This window comes from Diabrotica undecimpunctata, unplaced genomic scaffold, assembly GCF_040954645.1.
Source record: "Diabrotica undecimpunctata isolate CICGRU unplaced genomic scaffold, icDiaUnde3 ctg00000593.1, whole genome shotgun sequence".
In the NCBI taxonomy this organism is placed as follows: domain Eukaryota; kingdom Metazoa; phylum Arthropoda; class Insecta; order Coleoptera; family Chrysomelidae; genus Diabrotica; species Diabrotica undecimpunctata.
In genome coordinates, this window is record NW_027311900.1 from 911,310 (window position 1) to 933,208 (window position 21,899).

A 21,899-nucleotide genomic window follows, 5' to 3' on the forward strand; every position below is an offset into this window, starting at 1 on the left:
GAGTACATTGGATTTTATTACAGGGTTGTTGACTGATAACCCAGCTGTCCGATTTGTAAAATGGTCATAAAACTGAATTACTATGGAGAAATCATTATTAAAGAGAACCAGTTGTAAAGTACTAGGAAGGACGGACGGGTATAATATTTCAAATCAACAATATTTGTGGTGGTACTTTATCTTAATCGGTGAGGTGAGAAATATTACACAAACGTTTGTCCACGAAAAATATTACAGTCCGTCAGATTGCCATATTTTCTTCTTATTCTTCTTCAGTGCCTTATCCGGTCCGGATGTTGGCGATCATCAAGGCTATCATGGTTTTGTTGACTGCTCTGCGAAACAGCTCCGCTGAGGTCATCCCAAACTATTGTCGGAGATTTTTCAACCACGAGATACGACGGCGTCCCGGTCCCCTTCTGCCAAATACTTTACCCTGCATAACGAGTTGAAGAATTCGATATTTTTCTTCGTTCCGCATCACGTGGCCGAGGTACTCAAGCTTACGTTGTTTAATTAAATTAAGCACTTCTTTTTCTTTTGTCATGCGCTGTAGGACCTCAACGTTGGTGACATGGTCCACATAAGATATTTTTAGTATCCTTCTGTATATCCACATCTCGAAGGCTTCGATTCGTTTTTCAGTGGCTTGCGTCAGTGTCCAGGCTTCAACTCCATATAGTAACACTGGAAGAACGTAGCACCTCACTATCCGCATCTTGGTTCTCAAACTGAGATCACTGCAGCACAGCAAGGATCTCAACTTAATAAATGTAGACCGTGCCATTTCAATTCTGGATCTAATCTCTTGAGCGTATATCTCTTGCCATATTTTGAAACTCATAAAACAAAATTATAGGTTTCTTTATATTACATACTAGACAAGAAATGAAAAAAAAAACTTAATAAGGAACTTAAACATATAGAAAACCTCAATAGAGAGAAAGAATTCAGAGCATTCTATAAGATAGTTAACATCAACTGAAAAGAATTCAAGGCAACCACAAAACACTGCAGAAGTAAGAATGGAGACCTATTAACAACAAGGAAAGATGTATTGAATATATGGGTTGATTACTTTAACCAGGCACTTAATATAGAGGAAGAAGAAAACCTGGAAGAAGAAAGAGAAGGGGAACAGACGAGAAGGAAGAGAAACCACCAACGATTCTTGAAGTTAAAGATGCAGTTAAAAAACTAGCCAAAAACAAAATGCGGTCTATTCAGTTTTTGAAACTAGATTTGAAGATATTTTGACGCTGGTAATGCCGCAATGGATTATTAATCCATTTCGTGACATTGAAGAAACAGATGTTACATTACAAGAGGAATTTATTGGAATAAGCACTAAGAAAAACTTAAGGTACAGTTTAGAAACGGATATCAACAATTCTGGATTCAAAAACTTATCAAGTATTATCGAATACCGCGAGAAAGCGCGGTAAAGTATTTGGCAGAAGAGGACCGGGACGCCGTCGTATCTCGTGGTTGAAAAATCTCCGACAATGGTTTGGGATGACCTCAGCGGAGCTGTTTCGCAGAGCAGTCAACAAAACCATGATAGCCTTGATGATCGCCAACATCCGGACCGGATAAGGCACTGAAGAAGAAGAAGAATAGTTATACTATACCTACCTATATTTTATACCTATATTTTGATTTAATTATTACTTCACTATTATTAGAAATTTGAATAGTTTAAAGTGAATATCACAGGGTCTATCTAAAATTGAAAAACATGACAAGGGGTCTACGAGAGAAAAAACTTTAGAAATCTCTTATTTAGACCGCCATAAGCTACCAAGCTCATTAAGAAAATCTCGATTCCCAGTCAACATTATAGTAGCAAACAATTCTGATTCTCTGGTAGATGCTTCTTCACCTTCTATTTTGACAAACAAACACGAGATCAACACAAACAATGAAAAATTGATTACGATGATATAATTCAGAAGACGTATGTTGGCCAGAGCAGGCACCACATAAGCGAAATTTTATTAAAATCGGATAATTCTTTGTCCCGTTTATCCAGATTTTATTTGTCGCCAGAGTGGATGAATCACAGCGAAGATTGTCATTCCGGCCAGCCAATAACAAAGAGTTTTATTAACTACGTTTGTATCGCTGCGGAGATACAATCAACAATCGCATAAAAAGGCAGCGCATCTTCCGTTCGGGATCAAGTCAGTCTAAATCTTGATACCCGTCAAGACCTCGTTGGCTGAGTAGCCTTTTTCAATTTTATGCGCTTTATTTCCCACCTGAGTGAACATTTCGTCGAAATAAGAAGACTTTGCTTCGAAGAAGGTTCCAGAAGCTCTTTAGTGTTTGAATAGACACGAAGCCCTGCGGCTACGACATTATTATCGTCCTCCGAATACCTCGGAGGACGAACCGACTGTGCGACATCTTGAACGGACAAATCTGACTGTCCGACCGAAAATCGGACGTTCCGATCCATCAGTAAAACGACCGATCCATCAATAAGACTGTATTATCAGAAATGTATAGGTAAATTCTAAGTTTATTATTACAATAATTTGTAACTGACGAAATGAACGAATTAAAAAATTGCTCATCAAAACATTCAGAAAACATAAAATCCAGTACATCAACAACTGTTTACTAGTAGGCCAACAACTTTTCATCTTGACCTCGTATTACAAGAAAATTCATGCTGCTAATACAGCAAAACAAAAAATTAAAACTTAACATGAATACCTTACCTTCGACTTGGAGAGGACTTTCAAAGCAAATATACGTCCGGATTCCAAGTCTTGTGCTTTGTAAACCTTACCGAACGATCCCTTGTTTACTTCTTCGATTACTTCGAACCTTTTCTCGTTATAGGAAATCGAGACGGGAAACTCGGGCAAGAAACAGGATTCCGACTGGGAGACGGGCCAAGCTGTTTTACTCGATTCGTAGGGAAGGGTGAGTGTAGATTCTTTCCACCTGGAATTTAAAAAGAATGGCTTAAAAATACTCATTATCGAATTAGTCAAATAGTTGTAGAGTTTAAGAATGCCGTTAGTAATTTATTATCATTTTATATATCAAGCTTGTTAATTAAATTTCAATTCAAATAAAAGGTTTTGTTTTGCAGCAATAATAGTCCAGTCGTCAGAGATTTGATCTATAAAAACGAGACTAACATGCTGAATTTTGCTGAGTATGTTAATTTTGGAACCACAAAAAAGATGCAAAAAAGTCCCTCGTTGGGGGGGGGGGGGCATCGATTTAGGAATTTGTACGACGTAGAAAAAAATGTTTCAAACAAGAAATGTAGGTGAGATAATTTTGAACAAAAATGTTTATTAGCACTTTTTCTATATAATAGAATGAACCGTTCTCTCAGAAACAAAGCTTGAAGTGACCTGCGATTTTGAATGTAAGTTTCGCGCGCGAAATCAATTTTTTTTTAAATAAAATTTGTATCAACTCGACGGTAAAAATTCGATATCATTTGATAAGATTATCCTATTAACAAAAATTAAAATGGGTGTTAAAAGAGAAGAGTGCAGCATTCGTATGCAATTATTGAGTTTTGTCGCAAAACAAGTGTTTCTCTATAAAGCTGCTAAGTAAACGTTCGGCAATTTTTGTCATTTTTTAATATTTACGATGAGATTAATAAAATTTATCACTTTTCTATTAAACGGTTGCTGTGGAATTTTTATTGTTGGAGCGTAATCTTTAAAACCTATAGAATTTTCGATTTTATGTTTTGGCAACAAATATAAGGCATTTGAATTATGACTAAAAAATGCTGAATTTAAAATTTCACGTTAGAAACGATTTCACATCACGGGACATGCTTCCACGAAGACGGCATTAGGTGGAATTTTTAGATGAAGTTGGGAAGTTTCAAAACGTACTTGCTCAATCAAACAGAAGCAGTTTTAAATGTTTTAGATCGTTTGTAACTGAAAGTTTAAATTTGGCATATTTGTTGTAAAAACTAAAAATCGAAATCTGATGTTATAGATTTTAAATATTAGGCTTCAACAATGGAAATTCCACAGCGACCGGTCAATGGAAGTGATACATTTTATTGATCTTATCGTAAATCTTAAAAAATGGCAAAAATCACAGAAAAGCTTATTTCTTATAACTTAAATGATTTAAAAGATCGCATACGTCGTGAAAGGCAGGGGATTACTACTAGTACTGCAGAAATGATCAACAATTCTATTCAGAGCTTCCGTGATATATTGTATCGTTGTAGACGCTCAAATGGACAGCATTTTGAGCACTTATTGTAATGTAGAATTCATAACATGTGTTATTTAGTTCAATTGTTCATTTTGATGTACCTGAAAATAACATTTGTTTAAGTTTCCTTAAATTATTTAATTTTATTGTGCATAAATTATAACGTAATATGTAATAAAACTTTAAGGATCCTCTATGACATGCAGAACACAATGTCGTTTGTCAACGCACAATTTCATAATTAATGTTCATTTCAAAGACCTCAACACAGCTATTCCGTATAGTAACCAACAAAGTTGTAGCATTTCTACTCGTATTTCCTTTGGTATATGTAAATCACCGAAAAATATTCTCAATCCTTTTGCGTCGCTGGGATTGATAATCTAAACATTTCTGGTCTATATATAACACAGATGGTATTTCTTTGATGTTGGTTCCGCTTAATATTGCGCGTCAAATAAATATCCTCTTAGGCTGGTGGGGAAAGTGACGCGGGGAGATTATAGGATCACTCTACAATGGACCACGATAGGGTCAGTGTCATTAATTAGTCCGGATTTTTCTTTTTTAAATTCGTAATGGTTATTCGTTATTTGTTTTTGTCATGGAAATATAGTGTAAAGTGATTTACTCTACAATGGAAAGCCAAAGCGTCTGGTTTCATTGTTTAGTCCGGATTTTCTTCAAATTCGTTATTGTTGTTCGTTATTCGTTTTATTTGTCATCAGGAACTCAGTAATGTGGAATTTAAGTGAAGGTTAGGATTTTGATTCGGAAAAAAATAGCTTGCGGCGTGTAGTCTTCAAAGCCGGCAATTTTTTTTCTTGTGAAGAGGTGAATTTGAGCTCAAAATGTGATTTGGCAATTCTTGTTGAGTTAATCACAGAAATGGTTGTGTTGTACCCTATGTGGGGGATTTGTAAGACGGCGTTTCCAACCATTTGAGAGGTCCACATGGTTTTAAGCAGGAGCGTTTGAGAGGCCGAGTTTTGAAAAGTGCAGTTTGTTGTCATCCAGGATAATCCGAAGCCCGAATCAGTTTCCTAACTTACCAATATTTGGCCATTTTTATGTTCCATGGTCGTGCCAGACCATTTAGAGTTTGCGTGGGAGTGTTTTTGATCCAATTCCAAACCCAAAAACTTCTTAAAGGAAATACCAGCCAGAGTGATATAAGGTACTTTTTGTTAAAATTTTTTCAAATAAAAATAAGACATTTTTCATTAACAAAAAAATTTTGATTTCATGAAAAACTAAAAAATCATAAATAAATAAAATTATATGTTTTATGGATTAACTAATTGTTATATTAGTCTTCTTTTAAAAAAAGTTAACAATAATTAATATTTCAGAACAAGTTTAATATTTCATTTCTACATACAGTGTGACCCATTTAGATTGGAAACACCTCTCTAAAATTTGAAGTTGTTAACCGATTTTAACCAAATTTTTTTTTAATGTCATGTAATAAAATGTCTATTGCGGGACAAAATATGAAATATTTAGTTAAATTTTCAGGGCCAGTCTACGATACTTTTTCTTCGTGGAAAATGGTGAATTTGTATTAGCGATTTTTATTTAAAAAATTTCTACGCCACTGGATTTAGAGTGGCTTCAAATAGCTATGACAAAAATTTCATTAAAATATATTTAGTAATAACGAAGTTATGACAACTTAAAATTTTAAAACTCACTAAGCTACGAGTCAAAAAAGAACACCCTGTATCAACAGATAACCATAAAACGAATTATTTTTCAAATAATTTTAATAATAAACCACTACTAGACAAAAAAATGTTTAAAATAGCATAAAAATTTAATGCAAGTAACGCACTTACTTACATTATTATTAACTTTACATGCTACAACTTAAATCTCAGTTGCCATGACAACGATATTACTGTTTGACATTATTTGTGTCATACAAATTTCAGTGCTAGCATAAATTTATGCATAATATCTGCAACAATATTTACTTCAAATTCTTTTAATAATATTTTGTGTCATGGCTGCAAGATTAAGTTTGAGAGAAAAAATTGAAATTATACGTCTTTTGGGAGACGTATAATAACGATAGAAGTATCAGAGAAGTTTGTAAAATATTTAATGACAGACATGTGGATCTTCTTAATATTAGCTGCGGTACGGTAAACAAAATAAATAGAATATTTAATGAATATGGTGCAGTATCAAAACTAATTTTAAAAAATAACCCGTTACAAACAAGAGGAAATGATCAAATCATTTTAGATCATTTCAGAAATAACCCTAATGCCAGTTTAAGGAATGCCAGTTTATATTTGAATGTGCCTCGAGAGAGTATTCGGCGATGTCTTAAGGTAAATAATATTAAACCTTTCAAACCAAAATTCTTACACACATTACAAGAAGGCGACGAAGCAAAACGTTTAGAATATTGTTTATGGACCCAAGTAGAATATTTAAACAATATACATTTTCTAAGAAACGTGTTGTTTACCGACGAAGCCACTTTCACTACAAATGAAGTATCATCACAGAATTGTCGCTATTGGACAGCAGATAATCCCCATTGGATAATAAACTGTAAAAGCCAGTATCCTCAAAAAATCAATGTTTGGTTGTGGTATACTGAACGAGCGAGTTATTGGTCCTTTCTTTTTTGAAGAAAACTTGAACTCACAGAACTTTTTAGTATTTTTAAACACCGACTTGTGGGATGCTATTCATGAGCTCCCAATTAATGAACGATTAAATTTGTATATCCAGTTAGATGGGTGTTCTGTTCATTACGCCAGAACCGTGAAGCAATGGCTAAATGAAAATTTTCCGAACCGTTGGATAGGCCGGGGTAGTCCGTTGATAGATTGGCCACCCAGATCTCCAGATCTCACAATTTTAGACATCTTTCTCTGGGGAGTTATCAAACAAAAAGTTTACCAAACCCGTGCAAGAGACGTAAACGAACTTCGTGCAAGAATTCGACAGGCATGTGCAGAAATTACTCCCCAACAACTAAGAAATGTAATTAGAAATATTCATAAACGCTACGACATAATGTATCCAATTAGATGGTGGATTGGTAGAGGCAACTAGGATTTAAACTAAAATTATGTTTCCATGTTTCTGTTAATACAGAGTGTTTTTTTCTTAGTGAGTTTTAAAATTTTAAGTAGTCATAATTCATAAATATATCTTAATGAAATTTTTGTCATAGCTATTTGAAGCCACTCTAAATCCAGTGGCGTAGAAATTTTTTTAATAAAAAAATCGATAATAAAAATTCTCCATTTTCGACGAAGAAAAAGTATCGTAGAACGCCCTAAAATTTAACCAAATATTTCATATTTTGTCCCGCAATAGACCTTTTATTACATGACATTAAAAAAAATTTGGTTAAAATCGGTTAACAACATCAAATTTTATATAGGTGTTTCCAATCTAAATGGGTCACACTGTATGACAGTCAGTATTATCCTTTTCGGACATTTGGTACATAACCATAAATTTAAATTGATTTTTTTTAAACGTTAACCTCAATGTAAGCTCCGTTGAAAAATCTAGCTATTTTCATTTGTAATAATAATTTAAATTCCTATAAGTGTCCCCAACGTCTGGAGCTTGTTGTAAATCGTCACAAATAGCGCCATTGTAAGTTTTGTTTATAAATTTTGTCAATATTATTTGTAATAACTGTTGATGTGAAGTAATAATAAATATGTAATGTTTCTCTCTAAACCAGGAGTTGTAGAACTATTTCCTTTAAAAAGATTTTCACTCTTTAATATTTTTTTTAGAAATGAAAAGCCTTCTTTCTATCCAGTAAGAGGATTTTTTTAAACGGCGTCCCAATTCAAATAGTTTAGGAAGCTTCTTGTGTTTTGTTGCCCAGGAAATCTATGTATTTTCTTGATTTCTTTCTTTATAGTTACCCCTCCCAGTCCCTCCTTTATTCACTTACTTACGACCCAGCTCTCCATCCAAATCAAGAGTGGCCGTTCGCAAAGGTTTCGGTGTGTTTGCTTACCTTATCTTCAGCCCAGTAATTGCTGTCCCCACTTTCAACCCCCTTATAAGCGATACCCAATGTGGTAGGCAAATTATATCGTCACAAAGTCATCATAGCCAGAATTATCGCCAAAGTTCGGAACGGACCTAAGCACCCTAAGAAGATTTCACAGATGGCACTTTGTCTCTCGTCTTCGTCGCAACCCTGTACACATGGAATAATTCACAGAAAATTGAAGAGCACGACAAGAAACGATACAATGATAAAATCATCACAACCCAATCAGTTAAATCCAATCCGTCTATCTAGTCTAGTATTTTTAATGCTATAATTAGTAAAACTATGTACAACGTATCCTTTATATTTTAGACAGTGATATTCATTCCATTTACTTATCAAACGGTCTTAATTAAGTCATTTTCATACAGGGTTACGCAATTGAACTGTTACCAACTTCACATCGATATATCTGGCAAATCGATAATGACAGCTACGTTAAAGTTGGCCTGATAACACTTATCAACAGTATGTTTATAAGCAGCATTTACATTTAAGTTTTATACATACAACAAAAGTTATTCGCAATGGAATTTAAACATAATAGTGTGATTGCGTTATATTTGGCTGGAAAATCACAACCAGCTTTTTTTCGTCAGCTCAAACACCTCAAAGTGAATAAAATGTTTGTTTATCGCACCATAACTCGTTATAATGATACTGGTAGCATTGCCAAACGCTATGGTGGTGGACGAAAAAAAAAACAGCAACATCACCTGAAATGGTTCGGAAAGTGAAGGCTCGACTTGAGCGAAATCCACGTCGTAGTGGTAATCAAATGGACAAAGAACTGAAAATATCCCAGCGAAGCATGCAAATGGCCGTGGGCACGCAAACATTTCGGTTGTAGACTATGGACGTTCCAACACGACTCGGCACCGTCTCATAAAGCTAGTGTGAAGCAAGAATGGTTAAAAAACCATGTTCCACACTTCATTTCATCCACACAATGGCTTTCGAATTCGCCAGACGCAAATCCGATGGACTATTCCCTCTGGTCCATTTTGGAGAGCAAGGTGAGGGCTACAAAATATGCCAGTATAGATGCGCTGAAGAAAGCAATTATACGTGAATGGGCCAAAATACCGGAAGATCACATTCGTGCAGCATGCAACTCGTTTTTTGATCGTTTGAAGGCCATAGTCAAGGCAAAAGGTGGTCACATCGAGCTAAAGTGAGTGGATTCTGAAATTTCGATTATTTTCACACATTTTTGTCATTTGAATCAATAAAAAATAATTTCACACAAAAAAATTATGTTCGTTTGAATAGGTAACAGTTCAATTCCGTAACCCTGTATTTGCTTTCTTAATGCCAACTCTTACTTTCTAAAATAAAGAACATATGAAATTCGTTGTGAATCTACGCGATTCCAGCGAAATTGTAAATACGCGTATATTAACCGTCTGACCTTTAAAATAGTTTGCAATAAATATTACCATTTGTTAGAGAATCTAACTGTAAACTACCTGTTTTTGAAATAAAAATTATTGGCCACATGCATCAAGAGATTATATACATTTCTAACGGTAAATTCCTTGATGTTTTTAATTATATTATGTTTTATTCGTTGCAGTTTCGAGTTTAGAATTATTTTTGATATATTTTGTTGGGGACGATATTATTAAAGTCTATTCGGTGAACTTCTATTCGGTGACAGAAAACACAAAAAGAAAGCTGGAAGTCTTCCAAAAAAAGTCCTAAAGAAGATATTTGTACCTAATAACTAAAATGGAGTATGGAGATCTAGGTACAACCAAGAACTCTACCAACTGTTCAAAAAGACACCGATCTCAGAGTTCGTTAAACTTTATGTCAAAGAAAGCCTTATATAGTAAGATGCAGGGCGCAAGACCAAAAGGAAGGCCACGGAAAAGGTGGGAGGATGAAATAGCAGCGGACGGGCAAAATTTGATAGACATAAGAAACTGAAGAAAGAATTCAGACCATTCTATAAGAAAGTTAAATTCAACAGAAAAGAATTCAAGGCAACAAGATAATGCAGAAGTCATAATGGCGACCTATTAACGACAAGGAAAGATGTTATTATAGAAGGACAGCTTATTATAGAAGGGAAAATAGAAGGCAGACGCGGCCTGGGTAGACGACAAATGACCTGGCTGCGCAACATCAAAGATTGGACAGGATTAGACTTTCAAAGTTTAATAAGAAAAGCCCAAAATAGGAAAGACTTTGCAGAGGTCATCGCCAACCTTCGCTAAGAAGACGGCACCTAAAGAAGAAGAAGAAGAAAGATGTATTGAGTAGATGGGTGGAATACTTTAACCAGGCACTTCATATAGAGGAAGTAGAAAACCTGGAAGACGAAAGATATGAGGTAAGCAGAGCAGACGAGAAGGAAGAGGAACCACCAACGATTCTTGAAGTTAAAGATGCAGTTAAAAAACTAACCAGAAACAAATCACCTGGAATAGATAATCTCCCAGCTGAACTATATAAAGAAGGTGGCCATGATACCATTATGGCATTACAGTAGCTTATAAAAGAAATATGGACACAGAAATCCCTCCCCAATGATTGGAATATTGGAATACTTTGCACCATACACAAAAAAGGAGATATCTTTGAAACACAGAGAAATTACGCTTCTAAATGCAGCGTATAAAATATTTTCCACAGTACTATGTCACAGTATGGTACCATATGCAGAACGGATAGTAGGAAAATACCAGGCTGGTTTCAGAGGTGGTAAATCTACAACTCATCAGATTGCAACCTTGAAACAAATTTTGGAAAAAACACTGGAATACGGCATTGATACTAATCACATATTTATAGACTACAAAGTAGCCTACGACTCTGTGAATATAAGAGAAATGTTCAAAGCAATGAAAGAGTTAGGAATACCAAATCAGTTGGTAAATTTAACAAAACTAACTCTTGAAAAAGTTGAATGTAGAGTACGAATTCAGGGGGAACTGTTTGAACCTTTTAAAACAAATATTGGCTGCGCCAAGGAGACAATCTCTCCTGTATACTGTTCAATCTGGCTCTGGAAAAAGTAATACGTATGTCACACATCTCAACCACTGGTTCAATATATAATAAATTAGTGCAAATCCTGGCCTATGCTGATGATATCAATATTGTTGGGAGAACGGAAAACGCTATACGAGAAGCGTATGCAGCATTCAAAGAATCAGCTACAACAATGGGTTTAATAATAAACATCAACAAAACGAACTACAGTAGATCCTCGATTATCGGGGCCAGCCTGGACCGAGCCTTCGCCGGATCATCGAAAACACGGATAATCCAAAGACCTCAATTTATTTTTTTAATAATTTATTTAGACAAATACATGTGTCAAACGAAGAGCAGAAACGTGATACATACAACATACATGCAACAAAAAATAAAAGTACATACATATTATTATTTCTACACAATGTATATGCTATGAATAAACATTACATATTTTAAAAAAAATCATTTAAAAAAATCACTAATTTTGGTTTGTTTTTGAGCTTCGTAACTTCTACACTTTATAATTTCCTTTATGTTTTTAAGCTGAAGTACATGAATGTCATCAGCTCCAGGCTGTTCTTCAAAATATTGAATAAGTACATTTACTGCATCCCTTGCTTCCCGATGACTTGTCTTAATGACGCAATCATTGTCAGCACAATTCTCATCATCATCACTACTTGTGTCAGAACTTTCTGTAAGATAATCGTCATTCATAATCTGATACCCTGTTTCTTGGCGATCACATTCTATCCATTCCTGTATTTCGTTATTGTTCGTTTCTTCCAAACCTTTGATTTGTGAGGCTATAGATGCTATGTTTTCGACCGATAGCTCACCTTCATTTACGTGATTACCGTCTTCATCTTCCATATCTTCTAAGGTCATTATTTTATAAAATGATTTTTTAATATGATCCGTTTTCACTTCACTCCAAGCCCGAGCTACAGCATAAATTGCCTCTTTTAAATTTAGGCGTTTCCAAAATCCCAAAATATCACATTCTCCCAACAGTTGAAGCATAAGGTCTTTCCTGTAAAGCCTTTTCATGGCCTCGATAACACCTCGGTCCATTGGCTGGGCAATAGATGTTACATTCGGAGGAAAATATGCTACGAATATGTTCCCATCTGCTGACTTTAGTTGCTCTACATCAGGATGCGATGGCGCATTGTCCAGTAGCAGTACAGCCTTTGGTGGAAGATAATTTTCTTGTAGATAAGCTCTAACTTGTATAAATTTTTGGAAAAACCACTGTTTAAAAATTACACGATCCATCCAAGCTGCCTTTTGATTATAATAATCAACGGGCAGTGTTTTTAAAAGCCCTCGGATTTTTGGATTTTCCAATGACGGCTAACCTAAGCTTATGGGTTTCTGACGCATTAGCACAGCATAAAACTGTTATACGGTCTTTGTTTGATTTGAAACCTAAAAAAAATTATTTTGAAAAATACTTTATACGCAAAAAGAATTAAAGCTAACCTGGTGCACTAGTTTCTGAGCCTGCAACAAGGGTTCTTCTCGGCATTGCTTTCCAATAAAGTCCAGTTTCGTCTGCATTATACACTTGCTCTGGTTTTAGGTCGTGCTCCGTTATGAGATTTTCAAAATCATAGCAAAATTCTACCATAGCTACATCATCAGCACTTAATTTCTCCCCTTGAACAGCTAATTCTCGTATTCCATGACGTTTTTTAAATCTGTAAAGCCAACCAGAAGATGCCGAGAAGGTGCCTTTAATTTTCAACTGCTCGTGAAACTTTTCAGCTTGCCTAGCACACATAGGTCCTGATATTGGAACCCCCATTGATCTTTTCTGCAAGAACCACTTGGTCATAGCATCATCAAGTTCTCGAAACGTAGACCCTTTTAGAGATTTCCTGTCACAAATTGCTTTTGCACTGTCCGCTTTAGCTACAAAGCTCTGTAATTCGGATTTTTTCTTCACAATGTCACGAACTGTTTGTTTCCCAATATTATATGTTATAGCCAGCATAGCAACACTTATTTTATTTTCAAATTGTTTCAAAATTTCCATTTTTTGCTCAATAGTTAAAACATTCCGTTTACGCTGTTCATTAGCACCCGTACGCTGTATTTTGTGCTTCTGTTTACGTTCAACTAACGAACCGGTCAGCAGTTGACGAAAATACGAGAAAATTTGGGGATTCCTCGAAATGAATGTTACACGGTGCATTATTCAGCGTTCATGGGCGCCACCAACCTCTGGCCGTTAGCCACGGATGATCAATTTAATATGCGGCACGGAGAATCCACCGCTCGGATAAAGCGCGCACGGATAATCGGGGTTCTACTGTATAAGAAAATAAGCACGCAACCACAAATCTTACGACCACTCGTTATAGAAAAACGACGTCATCGTTTTTTGTATACGTGAACGAATTTGTATACGTGGGAGCGCTCCTTAACACTGAAAATAATACTACCGCAGAGATAAACCGCAGAACTTGCACGGCCAAGTATTTTGGGCTCAATCTCATCCTTAAATCCACAATTATATCGAGAAATACAAAAATAAAACAATAATACGTCCAGTCCTAACATATGGTTCAGAGACCTGGACTCTAACAAAAAATAATGAAAACATCTTAGGGTGTTTCGAAAGAAAAGTACTAAGGCGAATCTATGGAGCAGTGAATGACAATGGAGTGTAGAGAAGGCGATAGAACTTCGAACTTTATAAAATATACCAGGAACCTGATATCGTAAAACATATTAAGCTAGGACGTCTGAGGTGGATAGAACAGGTAACGCGAATGGAATAAAATGACCCAGCTAGAAAAACATTCCTTGATAGACCCATTGGTGAGAGAAGAAGAGGAAGACCTAGAACAAGGTTCCTTTATAACATCGATGAAGACATGAGAAATATGGGAATACGTGCTTGGCAGAGAAAGGCGATGGATAGGGACGACTGGAGAGAAATTCTTGAGGAGGCTAGAACCCAATAAGGGTTGTAAAGCCAGAATGATGATGATGAAGAAACTAAAGATCAGCGCGGGACAGGCAAGGTTGGTGGAATAGTTTAGAGGAGGCAAGGCTCGATTTGGGCTATAGAGCCATTGGGAGAAACGGAGAGAGTGCGAGAGAATTATTTATTATAAATTTAAAATATTTTTTTTTGTATCAATGTTACAGGACGTTTTTTATTTCTACGTTGCTAATTATTTAATATATAATATTTTTGTTGTGATCCCAACGTTGTCCTAAAAATTAGAACCTACAAAGTAATTGTACACATTTTAAATCACGAACTTGCACAGCTAGAAATACCCAATTTTTTGTTATAACAATTATACCATTGTGCATAGTATACGCATGATTATAATTTGCAATAGTTAAAAAACTTATCGCACACTCCTCGTATGTACTAAAGCGACTTCCGATTGATAGGTTAGTTACCTCTGTTGCTATGGAACATTTTGTTCGGCTATCCAAAAAAACCGTTTAGCAGTTTACAATTTGATTGACACTTTACACTAAATAGAGAAATTAATCTTAAATTATCATTGTCTAATGCAGGTCCACGAACTTTGTTGATCGTGAGTTTCAAAGTCAAGGACTTCCACCAAATCGCCAAAACAATAAACACATAAAAGTAGAATTTGTTTTTTCCTCCTCGAACTATTATAATAGGCACGCTGTCTGGATTTTGTTTGTCCAAATAATGTTTGTTTAAGGTTTTGCTGTCAAATTTTTATTTTACAACTTTCTAGATTAGTTTAATCACAGAGTTTTACATTTAAATATATTCAAATATTATTCAAAGTGCAATCTAAGCTTCATTAAGGTTTTTTACGTAGGTACTAGGTAAATATTTTACAGAAGTTTTTGTTTATTCCATACAGAATTATCTCATTTTCAGCGTCTAGTCTAGGAGCCCGGTGGTTTAGTATTTGAGTATGCACTTTTATGTCCCCTCGGTAGACGTATTTTTGTTTTTTGGTGCGTAGTTCGATTTTTCTATGGTACCAGGCTGAAAACCCCTCAGATAATTTATTATTAACTATTTAATTGTTTAAATGATGGTTTTGGACCTAAACTATTAGATATTTAATTTTACTTATTTAAAAATTAAAAAAATGGTGTTAGTAAACTTTGATCCGATTATTAGAACCAGAGTTATAACAATTTTCGTTAAAAACAATTGGCAAAATTGGCATTCAATGGGGATTCCCAAACATAACTCAGCTTTCATAGGTGCAATTAAGTTTTAAAGCCCCCTCAATTTAAAGATAATTGTTTCGGCTGAAAAAAACTTGCAAAATGTATTTATCTTTATCAATAAAAAAGTTAAAAATTTCACTAAAACGTTGCGAAGAGATTTAAACAAAATTACGTTATAAACTTTGAAAATCTACCTAATGGAAATTATAGAACAATTTGTTGTTATGTATCCCGAAAGGATTTTTAAATTATATACCTTTTATAAAGAATTTTTAATAAAACTTGTGATTTATGGTACACAACCAATTACAGGAATTTCATTTTCCTTGTGGAATTGAATAAGTTTTCAGTGCGTATTGACCATCGAGCTGTAAAGGAAAAGTAGTAATGCATTTAAAGAGGAAAAAAACCAAACTTGTAACAGGGAAAACACCGCCAGAAAATCCATGTAAATACGCAGAATATATGGAGGAAGACCTTCAAAACCTATAATGACTATTCAAGGCAACATAGATCTGGAGGATGTAAGTAATTAGATAGTACCTTTCGTAAGTCTTGGCCTGTTTTAAGATCTTCTGCTATTCTTATCTATTATGGGCTTTATAATTCCAATTAGTGATTTTTAAGGTTTTTTGGGCTTGTTCTGCCTGCTCCATAATTCTAAGCCTGAAAGTCTTAATTTTGGTCTTCTTCCCTTTAGTGCCCGCTTTATGATTTTCTTGGGGGCTAGATAAACGAATGAACAAGATGAGGACACCACCAAAGCTTTTCACCAATTACTAGAGTAAAAACATGACCCAACACCCAAAAAAAGACATCAAATAAGTCACAGGTGACACAAACGCAAACTTAGGAATTGAAAAAGAACACATCGGAATAAATGGGAGGCATAGCTTACTTAGAGACACGAATGAAAACGACCACTAGTAAAAACATGTTCTACAGTTCTATCCTATTTCCCCACAAAAACATACACAAAGGCACCTGCTGAGGGAGATGTTGTGAACCAAAGACCACGTCTTGATAGAAAAGCGATCACCAACAAGCATTTTGGACGTAAAAAGTAGACGAGGTGCATTATGTGACTCAGATCACCTGCTAGTTCAGGTACACTTCAGATGTAGGATCAGACGACAACAAAGGAGAAAACCAAGAAAAAAATTCTTGATCTGGGAACACTAAAAAGATTCGAAACTCAAAAGAAATTTGAACGAGAAATAAAGAGGAAGATGGCGGAATATGATGGAAATGAAGAGAGAACACTAGGAAATCAGTGGAATCTAATAAGTAAAACCACATTAACTGCAGCTAACCTCTAAGGTATAAGTTCCATGTATGAAAAATAAAATTATATAACACAATAAAATACCGGAGAAATGGAGAACGAGCGAACCAATTCGACTATCCAAAAAAGGAGATACAGAGGAACAGCCAGAAAACTACAGAGATATAAATTTGTTAAATACTACGCTAAAACTTACAACTAAAATTTCTCAACTGCTAATAAATCAGAGGATAAGTTTAGCAGATGAACAACAGGGTTTTCGTAGTGGAAGATCGTATACAGATGCAATATTCGTTATAAAGCAAATTACTGAGAAATCATTAGAGTATAATAGACCAGCATTTTTGTGTCTGATTGACCTAAAGAAAGCGTTTGACAGAGTAAGACTCAAAGATGTAATCCATTTTCTGTATAATAGAGAAGTTCCCCTAAATATTATAAAAACTATTGAAAACGTCTACCAAAACAACAAAATGGAAGTCAGAATAGATGGACAACTTACAGAACCTATACAAATAGGCAGCGGAATAAGACAAGGGGATTCATTGAGCCCCATGCTCTTCAATTTGATCATGGATGAAATCATCAAAAGCGTTAACAAAGGAAGAGGATACAGAATGGGAAACAAAGAAATTAAAATACTCTGTTACGCAGACGACGCAATATTGATAGCCCAATATGAAGATAGTCTGCAAAGACTGGTACACAGATTTAACATAAATTGCTTATAAAGAGCAAGAAGAAGAAGAATATATTAACTGCAGCAAAATGGATCCTAGGAACTAAAGAAATGAAGATGACCAATGAGTTGATGATGAGTGTAAGGCGGGAATTGAAGAACGAAATGAGGCACATAAAATAAATTTGACTAGACGAACTAGAGAAATGGTATTTGAAAACAAAAGACAATAACTGATAAACTGTGTAGTCAAAACAAACACATAAATAAACAAAATGCACAAGGATTTTGGAAGACGCAGAAAATGAAGAGAATGTGACAACAAAACTGCCAACGGTAGAAGAGGTTGAAAGAGCAATCAATCTGCAGAAAAATAACAAGGCCCCTGGATGTGATGGAGTAAGATAGATGGATAGAATTGGGTTGTAGAGCCATAGTATGGATCTAATCACAGCGTAAAAAGGAAACGATAATTTTAAATCCAGCGAAACAGCCTAAGGTGAAACAAAATTCTATGTCCACTGAGCTCCCAGTACAGCTGATTTCACTCTACATAGTTTCTATAAAATTATGAACACTTACTTTAAGCGTTTAATTTATTTCATACCTGATATCTTAAAATATTGGTCGTGTTGCACGAACTTGATTCTCTATAACAATATATTACTCCAATTTTTTCGACGACTCATGTCACAATGTATATCCATTAACTTATCTGTTCCACTAAACTACACAACAAACACAAATTACTAACGAAGCATAATACGAAACACATTGAAAGCAAACTGTTAGGATCCCATTCATGCCACGGCTGATACCGCCGCATTCAACAACCTTATCGAAGTCTAAACTACTACTCCGTATATCTTTTTTGGATTTTTCACCAGCATTAGGTCAAGTCGTATCTACAACTTAGGAAAAATTAAGTGAATCGAGCGAGTGGTATTTTTTTAATACCGAAAATTATGTAGATAATGTTTAGTCAAGGTTACGCATCTACGAGTAACCAAGCAACTGGCAATATTCGCGTGGAACGCACTTAGGTTTACGTGTAATGTATTAAAAAATACACTATGATAGTAAAAAACACCCATAAAGAATGAACGAATGGATCTTATCAACGTATTGAAGTGAGCGCCTACACACCTCGTCAAACAAATGACTCGACTGGAAGTAATACGGATCTAAATAAATATTTTTTCTTCCTCTAGTCCAGGAAAATAAGTTTTGCACAGGATATCTCAATAGATAGTAGATAGATATGTTTATTGACAATTTTTACATAGTAAAAACTACAGAGCATGTTACAATAAAAATAAAACAATCATTTATATACACACAAAAGTAGTAGAAAGAAAAATAATACAATATTACATAAAAACAATAAAAATAAAGTACATTTAATTGTTATCCTCCAGTCGTCAGAGACGAAAATGCCGCTGAAGCTCTCAAAAATCATACGAACGAGCTGAATTTTGCTGAGAATGTCACTTTTAGGACCCCAAAAAATATACAAAAAGGTTTACAATATGTTTAATAATATGAAGACCAAAAATGAGCAGGATTCATATTTATCAAGCCTCATTAGCGTTACTCCTGTCTAGAGACGACGCAGTCGTATTCCACAAGCTGCTTTACCTAACCACAATTACGTCTGTACACGAATTTGAACAGTATTTGCGGTATTTTTTGCGTAACTAAAAGCGGGAGAGGGAGAATTAGAGTAGAGAAAACACCCCTGTCACCAAACAGTCAACAACGAAGAGGAGCGTCCGTTCTCGGCGCTAGACAACAGACACGAGCGGTACGTCTGTACCAAGCGAGAGGTAACAGGCAAGAGAGGGTATACGCCTGCCTAGCGAGACTCAGCAGAAGAAAGAGCGAACGACTGTTCCTAACAACAGTCAACAATCAAGAGCGAGTCTTTCTTCTTGCTATTTTAAAACTGTCTGTATTTCTAAAGGAGGGAAGGTTGAACTGGAATAGGAAGGGTTATCAAGGGTTGGACTAAGGTAATGATTGTAAAATTGTGGTAGAAGGATAATACAGCGAAAATATGACATGATTTTTCGCATTTGAAAAAATTGAACCAGACCAAGACCAAAGATGAGCAGGATTCATATTTATCAAGCCTCATTAGCGTTACTCCTGTCCAAAGACGACGCATTCGTATTCCACAAGCTGCTTTACCTAACCACAATACTACTAGTGACAGTGGAAATGAAGATACAAACAAAGCTCGACATCAACAAGGTCCACCACATGTAGCTTCTTTTATGTATAAAATTCGACTACCAGGAAAAGACGTAAGTATTTGTGCCAAAGCTATTCGTAGTATTTTCGGTATTACTGAAATTCAGATCCGCCGAATTAAAAATAGAATAGCACTGAGTAAATGTTCTCTAAAAGATGCCCAGGGCAAGCATACAAATAGGCCTAAGAAGACACACCCTGCTGATATACAAAACATAATAGCTCACATTTCTTCATTCACGGGCCGCTAAAGTCATTATACACGGAATAAGCCACAATTAAAGGTTAAAGTAAGTTTATTGACGTTTCATGTTCCACTTCGGAAATCGTTCTCAAAATATAAACATTAGTAAATTAGACAAATTTTGTTTTTTTGTTACTTGGTGAAAAATTCTTCTAATAATTTAATTTTATCTGACTCATTTATATTGACAATTCAAACATACATTATAGATTTTAAAGGAGACGACTCTAAAATGATAGTGAGTTGAGTTGCGTTGCTGGGACGACTTTACTTATAAGATAGTTCATTCGATTACATGAAAAGTTGACTTAAGAATATCAGTCAGAAAAAATCATAGCATGTAATTCGTCTTTAAAAAGACAAACACATGCCATGATGACAGTAAAATTCTTCTGTTAGTGATTCCATAGTAAATTATGAGGGAAAACCAGGAAAAAAACCTAATAATCCGATCCCGACATGGTAAGTCGGGATAGGAAGTAGGTAACGTCACTAGTATGATATCTTTCTTATTCTTTTGGCATCATAACCCTGGATGGGTCTTTGCCTGTCTGGCTATGTCCTTCCATTCAGATCTCTCTTGTGCCCTTCTTCTCCATTGTCTTATGTTCATTGTTTTCAGGTCGTCTTCCACGTCATCCAACCATCTCGTTCTGGGCCTTCCTTTTTTTCGCCTTCCTATGGGCTTCCATTGTAACATTTTCTTTGTTGTTTTTGCATCGTTTTGTCTCTGCACATGTCCCAGCCATGACAGTCTTTGACTTTTCACAAATCTTACAATGTCATAACTTTCATTTAACTCATTAACCTCGTCGTTTCTCCTGATTCTCCATGTGCCATCTTCCTCTTGTACCGGGCCATATACTTTCCTCAGTATTTTTCTCTCGAATGTCCTGAGTTGGGCTTCATCTTTTTTCGTCATTACCCAAGTTTCACATCCATAGGTTACTACGGGTCTAATCAGTGTTCTGTAGATAGTCATTTTGGTTCTTTTGTCTAATAATTTCGATGTTATCAATCTTTTATTAGCATAGTATGTACGATTCCTGCTGGAAATACGTGCATTAATTTCGCTACTTACGGAGTTCTTCTGATTGATTTCTGTGCCGAGATATGTAAAGGCATCCACTCGTTCGATAGTATAGTTGTCTATTGTGATATTATTTTCATTGTCAGTTATTCTTTTGACTGTCATATACTTCGTTTTTGCTTCGTTTATTTTGAGACCTCTTTTTCTTACTTCAGGATCAATTTGTTTGAACACTTCCATTAGTCGTGGCTTATTCCTACTAATGATGGCTACATCGTCTGCATATGCAGTAATTTGTACTGATTTGGTGTTTATATTGCCGGTTATATTGGTTTGTCTGATGACTGCCTCAAGAACTAGGTTGAATAGCATGGTTGATAGGGCATCTCCCTGTCTTACTCCCATGTTGATGTTAAACAGGGGAGTCAGTTCTCCATCTACTCTGACTGCGGCTTTTGAACCCTGCAACGTCATTTTTATGAGGCTGATGTATTTCTTAGGTATACCTAGATTGCAAAGGTCTTCCAGCATTCTGTCTCTTTTCACACTATCAAAAGCTTGTTTAAAGTCTATATACATATTATATAGGTCTATGTCGTATTCATAAGCTTTTTCTTGTATCGTTCTTAGTATGAATATGTTATCTGTAGTGGCTCTATTTGGTCTGAATCCATTTTGATAATCACCAATTACATTTTCGGAGTATTCTAATAATCTATTGTAGATTATACCAGAAAGAATTTTGTATACTACATTTAGCAATGTAATTGGCCTATAATTCTGGCATTCCCTCTTATCTCCTTTTTTATATATTGGCTGTATGAGGCCAACTGTCCATTCCTCTGGCATTTGCTCCTTCGTCCATATTAATGTTATTAGGTAATGGATTCTTTCCCAGAGTTCGGATCTTCCATGCTTTAATAATTCTGTCAAAATCCCGTCCGTTCCTGGTGCTTTATTGTTTTTTAG

At 35.3% G+C, this 21,899-nt stretch overlaps 1 protein-coding gene across 1 annotated transcript in view; it reads right to left on the reverse strand.

Annotated features, from left to right (window-relative positions):
* Nucleotides 1-21,899, reverse strand: part of LOC140431198 (serine/threonine-protein kinase S6KL-like) — a 277,715-nt gene that overhangs the window by 248,522 nt on the left and 7,294 nt on the right. The window contains exon 3 of the mRNA XM_072519122.1: nucleotides 2,727-2,955. Within this exon, the coding sequence (XP_072375223.1) occupies nucleotides 2,727-2,955 (229 nt within the window). The remainder of the gene's footprint in view (nucleotides 1-2,726; nucleotides 2,956-21,899) is intronic.